General features: G+C 41.2%; 1 protein-coding gene across 1 annotated transcript; it reads right to left on the reverse strand.

Annotated features, from left to right (window-relative positions):
- Positions 1 to 5887: 5887 nt before the first annotated feature.
- gaa2 (alpha glucosidase 2) lies at positions 5888 to 19009 on the reverse strand. Its single transcript, XM_085409335.1, has 21 exons — positions 18834 to 19009; positions 17994 to 18095; positions 17233 to 17805; positions 16406 to 16551; positions 16007 to 16172; positions 15636 to 15732; positions 15008 to 15127; positions 13924 to 14042; positions 13650 to 13781; positions 13450 to 13560; positions 12153 to 12266; positions 11962 to 12046; positions 11765 to 11882; positions 11516 to 11649; positions 11167 to 11318; positions 10782 to 10930; positions 10562 to 10703; positions 10375 to 10473; positions 8682 to 8846; positions 8324 to 8470; positions 5888 to 7338 (listed from the first exon to the last, which is right to left on the reverse strand). The coding sequence occupies exons 2-21, from the start codon at positions 18078 to 18080 to the stop codon at positions 7276 to 7278; spliced, it is 2919 nt and encodes a 972-aa protein (XP_085265461.1). The 5' UTR covers positions 18081 to 18095; positions 18834 to 19009; the 3' UTR covers positions 5888 to 7275.
- Positions 19010 to 19250: the final 241 nt, after the last annotated feature.

A 19250-nucleotide genomic window follows, 5' to 3' on the forward strand; every position in this document is an offset into this window, starting at 1 on the left:
TCAGCTGATCCAGCTCTACATGCCAAAATAGAACTTTCAAGACTAATTTTAATAATAGACAGGGTGTCTGTCTCATGAATCCAAGGAGTTTTTGGAACATCCGGATAATAAATCGTTACAACAGTCCGGCCTAGAAGTAACAAATGCATGAACTAGATTTTCAGCATCACTCTGACACAGGATGTTTCTAATTTTAGCAATGTTGAAGATGAAAGAAGGCACACCTACACACTTCTTTAATGAGCATGTTTACTCCAAATCACTGCCAGGTTCCCTGCAATGTTACAGGGGCACAAAGTAATGACATCCAGAGTAAGCATGGTTAGACACCACATATTAAACTGTCACTGAGATTTTCAAGCAGAGTAAAATAACCTTGGTTTTGTCTGTATTTGGAGCATTTTAACAAACCCTTAAAATCTGAGTTTGTTCAATCTACAGATGCAGAGCTCCTAACTTGTGTGCACAAGATTAAAAAAAATCTCACCTCTGTCTCATTTTCCAGTCGCTGGTGTTCAGATTCTCATAGGCGTTGCTGTATACATTCACATTTGAACCTTAACTCTCAAACATAGTTATTGCTGAACGCGGTAGTTCCTCCGAGCTCTCTCTGATTTGGTTCATTGTGTTTCGTTCATGATTCAGGTCACGGTTTTTATATGAGCATTATTTTCAGTGGCAGAGGAGCTTTTACGAGCTGGTTTTTGTCTTGAACAACTGGTGGAAACCAAAAATAGAGGTAAAAAAAAAAAAGGTAATGATTAACGCCTTACTTTGATGACTCTAAGCTGTGAATGTGGGGTTTTTTCCACCCTCTAGCAGTGATGTAGAAGTACATCTCTTGGAGATGACATGTCTAGCTTTCACCCTCCAACCAGAAAAGGATAGTGAAACTGTGGTTTTTAGTTGTAAAGCATAATGCACTTCTGAACATGTCTCAGACATTCATTGGCATAACTTAACATTTAAAAAAGGGTTATATTCTTACACTTACATTTTGTGTTGAACCAAACTTTCATTTTCTTGACTACTGCTTTGGTTAATTGGTAAATGGACTGATTCTTATATAGCGTCTTTCCACTCTCCTGGAGCACTCAAAGCACTTTATACAACATGCCACATTCACGTAAGCACTGTTTTCTATGGTTTTCAGTGCTGGATGCATCAGAGAGCAACTTGGGAAGTCAGCATCTTGCCTGAGGATATTTGGTATGCAGACTGGGGGAGCCGGGGATCAAACCACCAACCTTCCGATCAGCACATGACCTGCTCTACCTCCTGAGCTACAGCCACCCCTAGTTTGGCTTACTATTTCCCATGAAGAGGATTTTCTGGGAAGTCAGCTGTATGTACTCCATGTGTGTTGAATCATCTTTTTCCTCTCTCTGTTTGAGGTCAAATAGGTTTTTTTTTCTCCTGAATTTCACAGTTAGATGCTGCTTGCCTGCAGCATACGAGTTTTTCACGGGAACAGTTAAATGGATGCCATTCAGATCACGAATAATGAATCCAAGCTTCAGACCATCAAGGAAATCTTTCAGCTTGATAGGTGGAATTTACTGGACTTTCAGGCTAAAGTTGGCTTGTGCAGAAAGCAGATGATGTGATACAATGTGAGCATGAATCACATAGCAGAGGGCAAACAGAAAGCAAAAGTAAGGAGACAAAATCTGATAATGAAGTAAACACTTGGCTTGATGTTGGGCTAACTGTCACCGAGCAGTTTTCAACACACCTTTGAGCAAGACCAGATTTCAAAGTCTTACCAAAATAAACTGACAGCCCCTGAGTAACAACAACAACCTGCAGAATACTTGGAGCAGCCCTAACTTTCACATACGTTTCTGATGCCAGGTGATATTTTGGAGAATAAACTTTTATCTGCTGCCAGCACAAGATTCACATTCCTGGTTTTGATTGAAATATCTTGCAGTGCATCAGAGGGATTCTCACGCGATACCATGAATGCATCCACAAGCAAACTAGTGACTGAGCCCATGGAAAGTGTTTACCATGGACAAAGAGCAAGAAAGCCAATTCCCTTTTTCCTTAAACTTCTCCTGAAGACTACAAGAGTTGTTAGCCATGTTGGACATGATACCAAACCACTGGTTCCTTGGGAAAAGCGTATTTTCCAAGACTGGAAAGGTTGGCAAGTTGCTGGCTCTGGCTGTGTGAAACCAGTTGTGAAGGAGGTGCTGCACCAAAAACCTCACTGCGATAGCTTTGGCTGCAAGCTGACTGACACGGCTGAATGCAGTTTCCATGTTTGTCTACAAAGGCTTGTTAACTACTAGCTGAGCAGAAGTAAATCTTGAAAAGTTTCGGAGCAAGACAGAAATGTAGAATGGTAGCCTTCAAAGTAAACGCTGCACCTCAGGGCTACAGCAGGGATCTTTCAAAAAGTTCAAATTTTACTGTAAAGCCAAAAGGTGCCCATTTCTGTTGTGCGTAGTATTTTACACTACAACTCATGGAGTAGTTGTAGTGTTCGTCACTTCCATACACACTTCAACCGACAGCAAAAATAGGGAAATTTATGCTGACTATTTAGCAAACACATTTTTCTTATCAACAGGTAGTTGTCAGGGGGTGATCCATTACTGGTCTGTAGACCTGTGTAACTGGAAGTTTATCAGTCATTTCTCTAGTGACTGCCATCAACCTCCAGCAAACAGTCAGGGAATACTCATTTTCCCTCACAAGCAGTGGTTGCAGACCAGTCTCTAGGCCGGTGTGTCTGAGGCTGTACTGGCTTGATCCATACCACCACAAAATGCCATGTTTTGCAAAACCTCAGTACAACCCAAAGAATTTTTGCAACCATATGCTGGCAAACCAAAAGAATGCAAGTTTAAGGCTTCACTTTTCAGACCTACCATACTACACATCCAACTTTAATGTGTCTGTGTGTGAAACACGGTGCCTTCATAGCACCACCAGGTCAGATTTAGCTCAATGCACGTCTACCATCAGTCAAAATCTACTAATTTAATCTACTTTCCTTTTCAGGAAAGTCAGGTGAGTGAAGCATTAACATGCAACATTTTTGACATACTAAACAGCACAGAGGCTCGTCCATGTGTGACTTTCTTTCCTCTTTTTTCTGATTTTTCATTGCTGAAAACAAACTGCACAGAAACCTGTACAATCTTTAGAGTCAGGTCAAAAATCAAGACTTCACATAATAGCCAGCATTGTAGAGTGAACAGAAATATGGTAAAAATGGTAAATGGCCTGTATTTGTATAGCGCTTTACTAGTCCCTAAGGACCCCAAAGCGCTTTACACATTCAGTCATCCACCCATTCACACACTGGTGATGGCAAGCTACATTGCAGCCACAGCCACCCTCTGACCACCACCAGTAGGCAACGGGTCAAGTGTCTTGGAAACAAATGCAAGTGCAGTAAAAAAAAAAGAGCTTGGTGTTGTCTCTGTCCCATGTCAGCAACTCTTACTGTTAAAAATATCTCCCGCAAGCTGCAAAGGAACGTTCGAAGTGAACAATGAAGCTGCATTTAACTTCTTTTTATGACTTTCCAGATTTTTCTTCCTTTTTTTTTTATACGCAACAAGGCCTTCTCAGTAACACTGCTAGTTTATTTTAAATTCAGTTTCTGCTTTATGTAGCATACAGCAAAACTTTAATGTGACAGCAGAAATTCAGAAAAGCCCGACTGGAACACAATCTAGCAGCTCCAAGTTTCTTCCTCAGACAACTGACACTAAATCACTGTTTGCCCTACAAGCAAAGTTGCACACATCAAACACGGACAAGAATCCCACAAAAAGTCTTGTGTGTTGGTCCCACTCTCCACATGCAAAGCATACAAACACCCCCCTACGCATGGATGCCTAATCCTCCCAAATCCAGACAGGAAATGCCCTCGTCAGTAGAGCTGAATGCTTTTGACAGACCCCTGCTGCTCTTTCTCTGAGCTCTCTCTCCTCCCCCTTTTGCTGAATGATATATGTGCTCTCCTCAAAGTCCCATCTGGAAACAGTTAGCCTGTGAACATTTCCACACAGCCAATAAAAACACATCTATTGCAAGCCTAGTTTATCAGCAATGGAGGACAATTTCAGCATGCAATTGTTACTTTCACTTTCTGGAGCTTTTGTTGGTACAACGAAGCAATAGTTTACTGTCATGACTCAGAGATCCGGTCAAAGGTCTGGCGTAGCGTCAGGGCTCCTTTTCCATGATGTTTTCCAGTTAGTTTGTTATGGTGAGAAACACGTACTAGAACATGCAACTCTTAAGAGTCAAAATGATTTATAAGAGTCCTCAGATGACCCCGGTATCTTAATGACGGACATCCTGAGACTGTTATCTAAATAACTTCTGACTTTCATAGAGTGGAGAGTCTAGTCTAGTCTGTAGATGCAATGAGGGTTTTAAAGGGAAACAGCATTACAGAGAAAGAGATGGAAAAAGCAGAGCAGCAGGATGAGAAAATAAGAGGAGGAACAGGAGAGTGGCCTTATAATTTGAACAAACACACATACACAGATCTCAACCTTGTTTATAGCTACACTCAAACTATGAATAAGTATAAGGTAAACATTAACCGTACAGCTCACAGTTTCAGTTAAGAACAATTGTCATTTCCTGATAAGAAATATTTCAATGTGCAATGACTCTTACTGAACATTTGCTAGTGATAAAGTGCTACTCCCGGTGAGGTTTTGAGGGGTGAGAATGTATTATTTTCTTCTCATGTTACAAAGTGTGTCAGAAACATCCTCTGTTGCCAGAGTGGCAATTACACAGTTATAGTCATGTGGAAGAAAAGGACTCCACAGGACTCTGTAGTCCCTTATAAGCACACCTTTACTGCTTCCATAATAATTAAGGTGGTAAGTAGCAGCCAGGTGGTGCTGATCAAATGCACTTGATAAGGTGATCATCAGCAAGTGTGAGTACCTTTATAAAAGCAGATTCTCTGGCAGATGCACAATTGTGCAACCTTCAGTGAAGCTGCAAAACACCCAAGAGCTACTCTGTTATATCAGAATCTACAGGCCTCAGTTAGCATGCTAAATGTTAAACTTCATGATAGTTAAATCAGGAAAAGGTTTGAACAAGTGTGACTTATTTAGAAGTCAGAAGATGGCAGCACAGCTTAGGTTTGCCAAATTGTGTCTGAACAAACAGAAAAACCTCTGGAGCAAATTTCTTTGGACATGCAAGACCAAAGTAGAGATTTTTGGCTTTAGTGTACAGCAACAGAGTTGCTGAAAAACAAAACTTTAGAACAAGTGTGATGCATGGTGGTGGAGGGGTGATGATTTGGGCTTCTTCTGCAGACACAGGACCTGGGCAGCTAACAGTCATTGAGTTGACCTTGAACTCCTCTGTATACCAAAGGACTTTAGAGTCAAATGTGAGGTCGTCTATCTGACAATCGAAGCTTGGCCAAAATTAGGTCATGCAACAGGATAATGATCCTGATGACAGCAGCAAATCTGCAACAGGACAGGTGAGAAACAGAAGGATGAAGGTGTTTCAATGATTCAGCCAAATACCTCAGCTGACTCCAATGCTGTGAGAGTTGTGCATAAACCAATGTCCACATATCTCAAAGAAATGAAGTAACACTGCAACGAGTGGGACAGCATTCCTCCAACATGACGCGAGACTGATAAAGTTACAGAGAAACTGATTACTTCAAGTTCTTGCTGTTGAATGTGATTCTACAACCTACTGAACATAGGATGTACTTTGCTTAGTCCTGTCCTGGTCATTGGGAGACCGTGCCCTCTGCTGGCGAGTTTACTTCAGCACTTCAAGAAGCAATACAAAAAACATCTGTTCACTACTTTATAAGAGAAGGCCTCAAAACTGTACATCAAGTTAAAACACAAACAAATAAAACAGGAAGTCTCTTTATTTTGAAATGTTTTATTGTCTGATGTTACACTCAAATAAAAGTCAAACTGAAATTCAATTTGAGCACATAAAATTTATAATACCTTCAAAATAAAATACTGCAAACTGTCGGTGACACTTGAAGTATGAGTACATCACACGAACACGCATTCATGTCGTTGTCAGCATATTCTTTTCCAGTGTTGTCTACAAGAATCCGTGAGAAATACTAATTCACGGCAAATGTACTAAATCAATTTCAAATTTAGGCAGAAATGAACAGTGCTGATCTAAAAACAAGGAAAACAAGTTTTAGCTTTCATTTGTATTCTGCTCTGTCAGAGTGACGAGTCACAGTAAAATGATTGTACAACACTTGTAATCAGCAAAGTCCTTCTAGTGTTTAACAGTAATATGGTCTTCAGCGTTGAAAAGGGGCTGACGTTATAAAGCAGAGATGCTTAAAAACAAAGAAAAAGAAGAAAAGGAATCATAAGGCACACCCACCTGTCCTATATTGCAGTACTAATTAGTGCAAAACAGACTGTAAACAACTTTCAAGCACATGGAACAAACTACATGATGAACTATGCTGTCACATTTTAAGGAAGCTAATTTTATCTCACTCATTTATTGCACGTCATTTTTCTGCTCATGAGGACTTAAAAAAGGGAACAAAAGTAAAATTAAAAATGCAGTGTTGATTACATTAACTTAGTATAGACTACCCAGACCAAACTATAATATAAATCAGATACACACAAAGAGAGTGGTCTTCCAAAGACATTAAAGCTGCGTCTAAACTGCTATTGGTCAGTGATGACAAGCTTTTCAAAGCATGCCGAGCACAGGAAGGCGATTTTGACTAATTGTGCAAAGCCTGCATTAGGATGATATTAACACTACAATATGACCCCCTCGCTCCTGAGTACCTTAAATTTCACTCCTAACTGACGGACACTTTGCTTTGGCTCTTTATTCCTAATCATCGGGTATAAACTCTTAACATTCACGCAACCTTTGTATTCAAGCGCGTTTGCATTGACGTCAGCAGCTGTGATCTTTTTTAAGTGAATCCCTCCCTTACGAAGCCTACGAGCAAGACACCCAATGCAGATGTGGAAACACTGACAAGGACATCTGAATGGTGAAAATGTTGAGCCCCAGTGATTTCATTTCTACGCTTGCTGCAGAGCTATACAGGCATATCCCAAGGAAAGGTTTGAAGAGTTAAGTGAAATACTGCTCTTTAAAGGGCGACGACCATCAATGAAGTAAATTACCCGACATCCCTATTTCGCATCGAGTGTCTTTGAGTCAAGAGCCAAAATAATTTGAAAGAAATGGCTGTTCTTATTCTTGGAGATGGTGCGCTGTGCAAGCTTGTGGCTTCACAGCTGCTTACATCCAGCTGATGGTGAAGTTCTGACTCAGGCTGAGACCCAGATCAGCGACTGTTAACACCTGCAGAGAGGAAGGAAAGCATCATTACTGTTTGGAGAATATCTTCATGTGAAACCAAAGCCAACACTATCTGCTGTCTGCATTAAAGCTACAGAACACCATGGCAATAACACATGGCTTCATGAGCACAAGTAATACAGGGTTTTAAATCTAAAATCTACTAATTTGATATTTTATTCAAGACTTATTCAATAATATTATTGATCTTTTTTTTTTTTAAATCACTGCTTTTTGTCCATCTATAACAATGCCATCAGAAAATTCTATAATATAAAACTAAGATAACCACATTTACATTTCATACCTTAAATACATGTTGCTGCCAGTTTTTCTGTGCTGGACTAATATCATAAAGTTTTGCATTTCTCGAAATAACTGATCAAATTAATTATTTAATGCCCAAATGCAAAAAAAAATGACAGCTTTAACAGTACACACTGTGTGACAAACGTGTAAAGTAACAATCAAATTAATTTAAAAATATTTTTAATTGAAAATAAAGGAAGAGGAAAAAGATGGAAATACTGGGTACAGTTTCATCCTGTGTTAGAAACTGAAACAAGGCTGATTTATGAAACCTAGCAGCTTTAACAAGGAAGCATCTTTCGGTAAAAACCAAAGGTACCAGGTTTTTGTTTTGTTTTGGGTTTTGTTTTTTTTTGGGGGGGGGGGGGGGGGGGGGGGGGTGTCTCTTTTGCAAAGGTGGGAAAACCCAGTAGATACTTGAGTTCTCTGTTGTGCTGCTGATGTGGTTGTCTCCAGCTGTGGAGTCTGTTAAACTGAGAAAGGTCGCTGTCATGAGAAACTGATTTCAGACTCGCTTCTTCTCTCTGTTGACATAATTGTGATGCTCTGCAGGCTTGATTCACCATGTGCACTTCTCTGTTTGCCCTGTCAGTCTTTTTAAGTTTTTTTTACGATGTGTCACCGTTTTCTTTTTCCAAACCTAAAAACAAAAAAGACCCCACATAACTCAGAACCTCACCTGGTTGTTTCTGTAGGTAAACGGTGCATCTTGGAGGTTCACCAACACTCTGCTCGGCTTCTCCTTCACACCATAGAAGGAGGCCGACTCCACAGTGATGTATGACGCCTCGATGTGGTTAGAGAGCACCTGGGATGTCATTGTGTTCTACAAAATAAGGTAATAAAAAAAGCTCAAACCATTTTTCAACAACACGGGTGAGATTCTCTGAAAACAGCTAAATTAGACAGGTCCAGACACAGTTCATCTACACGAGCAGCAGCATGATGTGTGAAGTCAGATAAAGTAGGCTGGAGCAAACAGGAGCAAACACACAGGGTAGATTACTGTACTCTACAAAATAGATGAAGGTGAGCACCTGAGCAATGCTGAAGATGATGTAGGCGTACTGGTTGGTCTCGTAGGTGTCGATGGTCTCTCCATCATCCCAGAACAGATCTCCACTGGCTGAACCATCTTGAGAGAGAGCTGAGACGAGGTGGAGAGGCTGACCGGTGCTTACCCACAGGGTCAGGTTGGGCGCCTGTTCAAACATGCACAGAGAGAAAACATGAATGTGAATCAAGTGGAAGACACACACACGTCTGACCAGTAGAATCACAAATTCACTCACACACACACACACACACACACGGTTTTCAGCATTCTTCAGTTTTCAGCACAGACTTAGAGTTTGTTTGTTATTTTAAAAGGCAAAAGTCCAACACAAGGAGGTAGCATATGGAGCCACAGATATCATCGTTTATAGCACAAAAAAATTTTAACAAAATTTTTTGGCGTAATTTGTGTGAATTACATCTGAATGTGTTTGGATTAAATGTTATATTTTTATGTTTGAGATGCAGAGGTTTCAAAAGGTTCAAATAATAAAATCCAATAAACCATGTATCAGGGCTGTCCAACTCCAGGCCTCGAGAGCCGGTTTCCTGCAGGTTTTAGATCTCACCCTGAGTCAACACACCTGAATCAAATGATTAGTTCGTTACCAGGCCTCTGGAGAACTTCAGGACATGTTGAGGAGCTAATTTAGCCATTTAAATCAGCTGTGTTGGATCAAGGACACATCTAAAACCTGCAGGACACCGGCCCTTGAGGCCTGGAGTTGGACACCCCTGCCAGATATGCACTGATAGATATCGGCGACAAGTGTAGATATGCATGTGCTTTCCCTTCATATCTAGCACACAACGGGAGATTGTCTGTTTCAGACACGCTGACACTTCTGGAAACGCTCTGTGGGGTTTCGACGAGAAAGCTGACGAGGTAGGGCTGCCTCCCCCTTACACAGTGCAGTATGGTCTGTGCTGCTTGCTACACAAGGTTTACTGACCGGCTGGCAGGTTAAAGACTGTTTGATGTTCAGTCTGAGTCAGACATTTGCATTCTCACCTCGGCCAAGGTAATGTGAAGCAAAGTTGAGTGCTTCAGCGTGAAAAGTCCCATTTTAGCCTAAATTTCCTTCAAACTTTGGTAAACTTGTTCTAAATTTCATTGCAAAAATAATAATATTGGAGTTAAAGGCAAAGCTTTCACCTTGTTCTCTTACACTTTGCCACTTTTACTGCTGAGTGCTACTGCAGAGTGGATTGTTTATGGTGTGAACAGGATCCAACTTCTATCCGAACAAACTAGCAGGTGCACGCTGCAAGTTTAGGCTACAGCAGCTCCTGTACCCACTCTGTCATGCTTTGCATTCTGGGATCTGGGAGAGTACCATACATATGTGAAGGTCAGTACGGCCAATCAAGTAGCTGTAAAATGTGCATAAATTCTCCATGTTCTCTACTCATCCAGAACACAGAACACTTCCTTTGTTTACTGTTGTTGCTCCCGCCTCAGACGCACTTGGCCAATCAGCAGACTGAACATTCTCACGTTTTTTTTTTTTTATGACAGATTTTGGTTCGAGTAAACAAACTGCAGTGTAAGATGCCCTTAGGTTTACAGGGATTACAGCCACATATTCTGACTGTACTATTTAAAAGTCTGCCCATGGTTAATTTGAGCATCCAGCATTGTAACAGGACCGTTTTAGCTGAAAAACCTTTTACCTGTGTTGGTATAATGGAGCCCTCACGCAAATGCAGGTTGATCTTATCTAGAGGCGCATTGAGTCGAAGCTCTTTGCCCTTACTGGTCACACAGTCGCCCTGGGAAGTAAAGGAACACACATGATATAAGCACTCTGATCAAGTCACCATACGCTCTGTCCTCGCACTATCGCTCACAGAGTCTCACCGTGTAATAGTCGTACCACAGTCCCTCAGGGAAGTAACCATCCACGTAGTCCACTCCAGGATCCAACACTGGTGTCACCAACAAACTCTTCCCCCACATGAACTGCTTGTCGATGCCGTAGGCTTTCACGTCTTTGGGAAACCTTTTGAGTACGTAAAGTTATGCACCCCGGAAACACACGGAATACATGAAAATCTGTGCTTTTAGGATTCCTACTCACTCGAACATTATTGGTCGAGCCACTGTGTGTCCGTGCACATGCGCGTGATGGAAGAGAGTGTAGAGAACAGGGAAGAGAGAGTAGCGCAGCAGCAGAGCCTCCTTCGTGGCTGTGCGAGCAAGCGGGCTGAAAGCTGTCGGGTCTTGAGGCTGTAAAACCACAAAAATAAGCCCCACACACAGTAGGAGATGCAAAATAGAAAAATGAATCCATTAGTAGACATGCAGTTACATGTTTAGATTCTCCAAATGACGTCTCAAGCTACAAAACAAACACTGATGTAAAAGTTTCAGGTGTCATCACGAAACTATAAATAAACAAATAAGTACAATTTTCAGAAGCACAGCTAAACCTGTAAGTGATAAACTGAAGAGGACACTCTTACCTTCATGCTGATGGCGTTGTGGTTTCGTGTGAATGGATAGAAAGCTCCCAGCTGAGTCCAGCGGACGCACAATTCCTCCTGCGTCTCCTCACTGAAGCCGCAGACATCTGCTCCCACCAGCGGGATGCCCAAAAGGTTAAAGGTCAGCATACCTGCACAGAAGGAAATGGGAGTTAAATATCCAACGATGAGACGGACAATTTCACACGAAACATCCTCAAATCCAAAATGATAAATAATAGAAGAGATTATCCAAGAATTCAAATAAGCAGTTTTACGACAACAGATCAGCCACAGTGTCGTCGTTTATGCATCAGTGTGTATGATCTGTATCTGCTGAACTTCTGACCTGCTATAGAAGTGTAAAGGTCTTTCCACTGACTCCTGTTGTCTCCAAGCCAGTGACCAGAGTACATGCCCTGACTGGGGAAGGTGGAGCGAGAGATCACGAAAGGTCTCTTTGCCACAATTCGCTTCAGAGCACTGAACACGGGGACAGAGAGGAAGTGAAAACAACAAGACAAAGTGTGTAATGAAGAAGTATTGTAGTGTTTTATTTCCGTTGCGTGTGTACATCCGAGTATTGAGAGCATCAAACCTTGCAGAGGCTTTAGCTTCCATCAGTCCATACAGACTGTGCATGTTGTAATGTATGGACTGCTTCTGCTGCGCGGTGGCACACAAGGTTTTGGCTCTCAGCAAACCTCCCAGTACACCTGAAAGCAGAAGACCCCATGAAACCCAAATATATTGTATGTTTGTAGTGTGATCTCTGTTGTAGATCCAATCTCCTACCTGGAGTGTAAGGAGGGTTTTCAAGATTGTTTGTTGGGCAGCCACTGGTCGATCCATCCAGGAAGTTTGATGGCTCATTCATGTCCTAAAACCAAGTGAAGTGTTGTCAGATCTTTAAATAATCATAAGGAGACATCTAGGCAGGAGTCAGTGATTACTTATTTAACAGCCTGCACTGTTCTCATACTTACAATCCATAATCCATCAAACGCCACCTTATCGTGGAACATCTGTAGGTTGTCATACCACCATTCATGTGTCACTTCATCAGAGAAATCTGGATATGCCGTGAGACCAGGCCACACCTGGAAACGGGAAGAAAGAATTTTAGTTTAAATTCATGCTTAACATTCAAAACCATGTTCATTTATTATTGGGCTCGCCAGGCTGCACTTAAGAACCGGTCCAGCTGAATTACGTAGAGCTAATGAAGCTGGAGAACTTTCAAAAGCTTTCAGCTATACTGTAGCTACTGTAGTACCGCCCAGATTAATGAGTGAGTGAGCTGTGATGAGCCTAAAGTCAGAGTTTTCTGGTACATGAACGGGGCTCTCTTTTTGTCTTGCTAAATCGCCATGGTAACTTATGTTTAACATAACCTGGTCAGGAGTAGGTCGCTTTCCATGCTCAAGACAGAACGTTTATGGATTCTCACATTCTGTGTCAGGACACTGAACACTTCTATTAAAACCTCTGAATCAGTGACGTCTACATGGGTTTAAGTGATCGAAGAACTGGTGGAGTAAGAAGCTGGTTCAGTGTAACTCTGCTTTCTTTGATTGGGGATTTGATTTGAGACAGCAGGTATCACAATGATAGTTAGCAGCTTTCAAAGAAAGCCCGGGGTCTCTGCGCATGCTAAAATAAAAGCAGGCTTCTGATGCATTATTTGCATCTTCTGCACAAAATGAACCAATTAAGTTCTGCCCAATCAGTCAAGAGAAACAGCAGGAGAGATAAAGGATGTAAAGACTTATTACAGCAAAACACAACACAGGTACATCAAAGTAGAGAAGAGGGGAATGTTGCAGAAAACTGTTAATCCTGTAAATTCATCAGTGAAAGTATTTATTTTACCCCTGGGTGCACTCTCAATATTAACATTAGATAAGTGTATTCAGGTCTGACATGGCCTCCATAATGAAGGAATGAATATTCTCTGTGATAAATACCAATAAAAACATCTTAATAGCAGCAATACTGACTTAGCAGCAGATTAGGCCCAGGCATATTTATGCTTAAAATTCCTGTGAAACAAGACGCACAACAACGAACATCTCTGCTAAGTATCTACTGTGCACTTTGATTATTTCATCAGCAAAAGAATCAATGAAAAAGTGGGGCTCACAAATACTTAAATCTACTCTGGAACAAGAAAGCCCAGCACCATCATATACAGGCTCTAGGCTCAACATGTTTCCCTAACTCATTAATCCTGCGTCACAGAACATGGCTCAGTTAATGTGGTTGTGTGGCTTCATGTCTCACCTTCCCAATAAGCGTTTTCCCTTCAGCATCTTTAATAAAAACTCCTCTCTTTACACCTTCATCGAAGGGCCAGTATGAGCCCTCGGGTTGTGTGCTGCTGATACCCGGGTCCTGAAGGATTAATAAACGACTCACTTAAACACTCACATGCCAAAGCAGACACAAAACACATGAGACCAAGTACACGTGTGTTTGCATACCAGGATCATGACGTAGCGTTGGTTATGAGCATGTAGGTCCCTGACCAGTTCAGGTAGTGTGTCAAACTTTTTTGATTCATATGTAAAGTCCATAAATTTGTCCATGTAGTCAATGTCATTCCATTGGACATCCTGCGATTAAACAGACTCATTATTATTAATAATAAAATGAATTCACTCATCCTAAAGCTACTTAAGAGAAATGCATATGTTTAGGGTTAATTACAAAAGAACAAAAACTAAAAACACTGACACGTACTACAAAAGAAATTACCTGAGGTATCCCATAATTCCTCATGCTCTTGACAACCTCCCACGTAGAATTACTCGTGTCGTAGCCCCATCGGCAGAGATGGTACCCTAAGGCCCAGTAGACTGGCATCGCTGGGTATCCTGTGTCAACAAAGATGGATGAAAAGAAAGCGGCGATTCTCAAAACAAAAACAGGACAAACTCAAGGTGACAGAGGCAAAAGGCTGGAGTTATTTATATAATGGAGTTCCACAGGGTTCTATGCTGGGACCAGTTTGTTTACATTTCACATGCTTCTCTCAGGCCTAGAATACATTTTCATTGCTATACAGATCATAACCAGCTTCATCTATCCATGAAGTTAGATAACACACGGCAATTGATTAAACTACAGTAATGTCATGAAGACATAAAAACCTGGATGACCTCCGATTTCCTGCTTATAATGTGAGATATTTCCAGAGTAATCATCTGTCTTACCAGATTCTTAGTCTAGATGGCATTACTTTGGCCTCCAGTAACACTGTGAGGAACCTTGGAGTCATTTTTGACCAAGACATGTCCTTCAATGCACATATTAAACAAATATGTTGGACTGCTTTCTTCCATTTGTGCAACATCTCTAAAATTATCCTGTCTCAGGGTGATGCTGAAATTAGTTCATGCATTTATTACTTCTAGGCTGGACTACTGTCATTCATATGACTGTTCTAAAAGCTCCCTGAAAAGCCTTCAGTTGTTCCAAAAATGCTGCAGCAAGAGTCCTGACAGGGACCAGAAAGAGAGAATATTTCTCCTGTACTGGCTCCTCTTCATTGGCTCCCTGTTAAATCCTAACTCAAATTTAAAATCCTACTTATCACACGAGGTGATAAGTCTATACAAGGTCTTGAATAATCAGGCTCCATCTTATCTTGACATAGTACTATAGTACTGCATCACCCCAGTAGAGCACTTAAAAGGGAGTTTTTCCTTCCCACTTTTGCCAAGTGTTTGCTCAAAGGGTGGTTGTCTGATTTTTGAGGTTTTCTCCCATGAAAACATGGATCAGGGTGCAGTACACATGCCTACATATATGTGCATCTCATCACAGTGCTACTACTGACCTACAACATCCACATATTGCTGAACCACTGAACCAGGATCAGGACCAAGGAAAATGTAAAAGTCAAGGATCCCACCAATAGTACGCCAGGTAAGGGCCGGGGTAGGCTGGAGGGCCACGTCTGACAAAACAGATAAGAAACTGATGAGACATTTTTCATCAAAAGAAACGTGCACTTTAGAAGAAAATAGAGTAAGATATTAGGCTGATCATTCTCATTTCCAAACTACATCTTCAGTTTGTGAAAGAACAACACAGAAAACAAACGCAGAAAAGAACAGAGGTCTGTATAATAATCTAAAGGTGATTTTCAACATAACTTAGTTCAATGGCAAAATGAAACAAATCTTATTAAAACTTCAGTACATTGCAAATCGTTTTACAGTTTGTGTTGGCAAAGCTCTGAATAATCAATATGACATCTGAGTATGATATGAAGTTTATTGTCACACACTGGAAAGTCCATTTGTAACTTCTGCTTTTATGAAATTGCTTAACTTAGTCAGCTGCTGTCATGTGAACTTGACTTGTAAGCTTAAGCATTTTATTCTGCTGTTCCTGAGTGTTTGTGTATGTGACCTATTGCACATTGTGAAACCAGAAGGTATTAGGGTGACTAACAGACTTACCCATTGCATTGCTGTTCAGCAGGAAGAAGCCGTGTGCGTTCCCTCCATCTTCCATTGCCAGGTAAAATGGATGAGCCCCATACAGGTTTGTCTGCTCCTACAGTACGGAAGAAGAATGCAAAGATATTACAATACATTTCATGTAATCTGCAGTTTTATCCAGCCAGTTAACAAAATTAATTCAGCCTCCTGTCATCCTCCAAAGACAGCCTGCAACAGCTTTGTGAACTGACTGCAAACGTGAGAGCATGGCAGCAAAGTATCAAAGATGATCAGACAGAATAACTAACTGATCATTTTACTGACAAAAACTATATTAACGTGAACATCTGAGGGATCACACAGCAGCTGTGTCTGTGACTGATGGTTACCGTTGGAGGCACATCTCTAGCCCACATGGTGAGCGTGTTCCAGTGGACATCGTGCAGGAAGGTGGAGCGATGCTCGCCCAGGCCATAAATGAACTGCGTAGGTAGGGAAGTGGAGAACTGGAGGAACTGATCCGCGTAGAAGAGAGGCGCCACAGTGGTGTTCAGACTAACAGGAAACATTTGGACAAGCATTAATGAGACTGTTATTTCATAACTGAATACATATATACAGTTAAGAGTATCCAATATGTATATGAATGAGGAAATCTAACTACAGCCCTTTTCTTCAACGTAAGCCAAATGAGACCTACAACACAGAGCCGCAAGTGGAAAAAAATCCCTCTGAATCAGATATTTTATTCCTCACATTTCAGAATGTCCCATTCAGCTCAGACTTACAGTACTGCTCCTGTTGAGCGCCTCTTCACCACAAGACCAAATGGTTGCTTTGAGAGCTCGATGATATAATCTGGGCTTTCTGTCTTGTTGGTGACAGTGGGGATGGAGATGGGAACTTCAAAGCGTGAGCTTGAAGGGTCGGTGATCTTGATGGAGAAAAATTTGTGGTTAACTGACAGTAATTGTTACAAACATTTTATCAGAATTAAAAAAAAACAAACAACTTAATTAATCAAGCAAATTTACAGGATTAGATTTGAACCTGATGAAATGAAAAATGCAATGCAAAGGAGAGCAAATTTTTCTTACATCTGTAATAGACAGGTGTAGTTTCTCTTATCTTTATTGTCATGAATATTAATCAATAAAATTATCACAGTGCAAAGGTCAACATGTTTGTTTTATATGCAAAGCAAGAATCAACAGATGTGTGCACTGGAAGTCCATCTGCCCATCTTTTTTCCACATTTAGGTTTCTTACAGTGTGACTCAGTCATTTCATATAAAGTTTCTTAACTATCGCTGTCCAACAATCATGTTTATTTAAGACTATAAGGCAGTTTAGCCCGTGCCAATTTCCATATTACAGCCTTTATATAATACCCTTTTATTTAAACCAAATACTAATTCTTTTATTGGTCTGTCGCTTCCTCCAATTAAGAAAATGAACACAGAAACAGAAGATCAGTGCAAAAACGCAGCATGAATTATAAGTTTTAAAGGCTCTTTAATACATGAACATGAGCAAAATGTATTCATCAACTTGTAAGTTTCCAAAATTTTGCCCTTCTATGTTTTCCATGACTAAATGTGAAACCTCTACTCACCCTGACACGCAGCCGCTTGTCCGTCTCATAACGCATCTCCACTTCTATGGTGAGGATGTCTCCAGGGTAATACGTCTTCACCTCCTTCACGAGCGTAGCTTTCTGTCCCAGCAGCGTGTCATTTAGTGACACGAGCGAGTACGAAGGGAACTCTGAAGGATAGAAACACCAAGGGATTCCATTTTTCCCTGACGGGCGACTGGCAGAGGAGAAAGCGGTGGACGCAGGGATAAAGCAGCAGTTCCTTGCCTCGCACAGCTCTCGGGTCACAACCACCCCTCTTTCAGGGTAGCAATCAAACCTCCACGCCTCTGGTATCAGACTGCATGTCTCACTGCGGAAAGAGGCAGCAGTATCGTTCGCTGATGTTTGCACTTTGGGGCCCGGTGTTTGTCCTGGGCCCGGCAATGGCGGTTTATGCTCCTGTTGGTTGGGAGTGTGCAGCCATAACACAGCACCCAGTAGCCATGCTCCACAGAGCACCAGCAGGAGGCAGCCGATCACCAGGAGGCCCGTGGTGACGGAGCATGAAGGTCCACGTTGAAGCAATGAGGCGTCCTCTGGCTCCAGCGCCTTGAAACACAGGAATGAAGTAAAAATCCAGTTTCAGCACTGGATACAGTAAAATACAGACTTTCCTCATAAAGATCCTAATTCTTGTGAGTCATCCTAATGAAAGAGATAATATACTAAAACGTAAAATTGTAAGCCTCTACGGATTATAAAATGACAAACAGATTCATAAACACAAGCTAACTCACTGAAGCCTCGCCTTGAACAGGCTCTTCTGACAAAACTGCGCTGGAAAACTGGACATCTTCAGGATTCAACTTCTTGTAGGAAACCATTGTGGCAATAAGAGTCTATGACAGTGAGAGACAGAGGAGAGCAAAGTCAGTCGAGACATGCAGCCACGATTCATTTCCTTTGTGTGAAGCTGCTGGAAGAAGTGCATGACAAACAGTGAAGTGAAACTTAGTTTCTCCCATTTCAATGCAATGAGTACAATGGAAAAAAATATACAAACAAACTACAGTGTCTGCGATGTCTAATGTTTATTAAGCATTAGGGTTAAGATTTAGGCATTTACTCAACTGTAATAAATGTCACAATTAATGTGCCTAATACCACCATACACCAGCTGTTCCGTGACTAATATACTGGGCATGCTGCATTTTGAACTGCAGCAAGTTTAGCCTTCAAGTAAAGGTCACACATGGGGAAAATACGCGTTAACTGCAGTTATATTAGCTTATATAAACAAAGAAATGAATTTAATGAAATTTATATTTTAATATCGTAATCCAAGCTGCGGTGTTATTCCCAGTCACACGAATGAGAGGTCCTGAACAACTTGTGGCTAACTTTAGCTAGCTACTGCGTAGATATACACGTGAATGTCAAAGTTCACCTAGGAGACGTACGGCCTCTAAGTTCATTCGAGATTTATTTACAGGTGTTAAGCAATAGATAAAACAGCTGTTCACCCTAGCCTGCTACAGTGGTACGCTATTGTTTTTCATTAAGGTTACGTACGTTAGCGTTAGCTTACTTTAGCAGCAGTCTTAAGTTTAGCAAACGTTTACAGACAGGAGTGTTACCTTTAGCGACGTCCAACCGGATATGCTTTATTCTCTGCAGGCGCAGAGGTGCAATATACAGCCCAAAGTTAGCTTTAAATTACGCGTTACGAAGCTAAATTTTTCGTAGTGTTAATAACCTCTGCCACCACAGCCTGCTCGGCGCGGTGTGCGTTTATTTATCTCTACGGCGCTTTCAAAACATCTCGTAATTCCAACAACTTCCGTTTGACGCAGTCCCCTCCAACAAACTTTGAGCATACAGCCTTTATGCTCCACAAACAAATATCTCGTGTTGAGATATATATATATATATATGGTCGGTAAAATAAAAATTACCGACCATATGTTAGTAATTTTTTGTTTCCCAACACTGGTCAGAAGAACGCTTGCTCTCAGCGGTGCTGCCTTTAGGAGCAGCTGGGACTTCTGTGAAAG

This window comes from Rhamphochromis longiceps, linkage group LG6, assembly GCF_057381845.1.
Source record: "Rhamphochromis longiceps isolate RC_006_pf linkage group LG6, R_longiceps_female_GT1.1, whole genome shotgun sequence".
NCBI lineage: Eukaryota > Metazoa > Chordata > Actinopteri > Cichliformes > Cichlidae > Rhamphochromis > Rhamphochromis longiceps.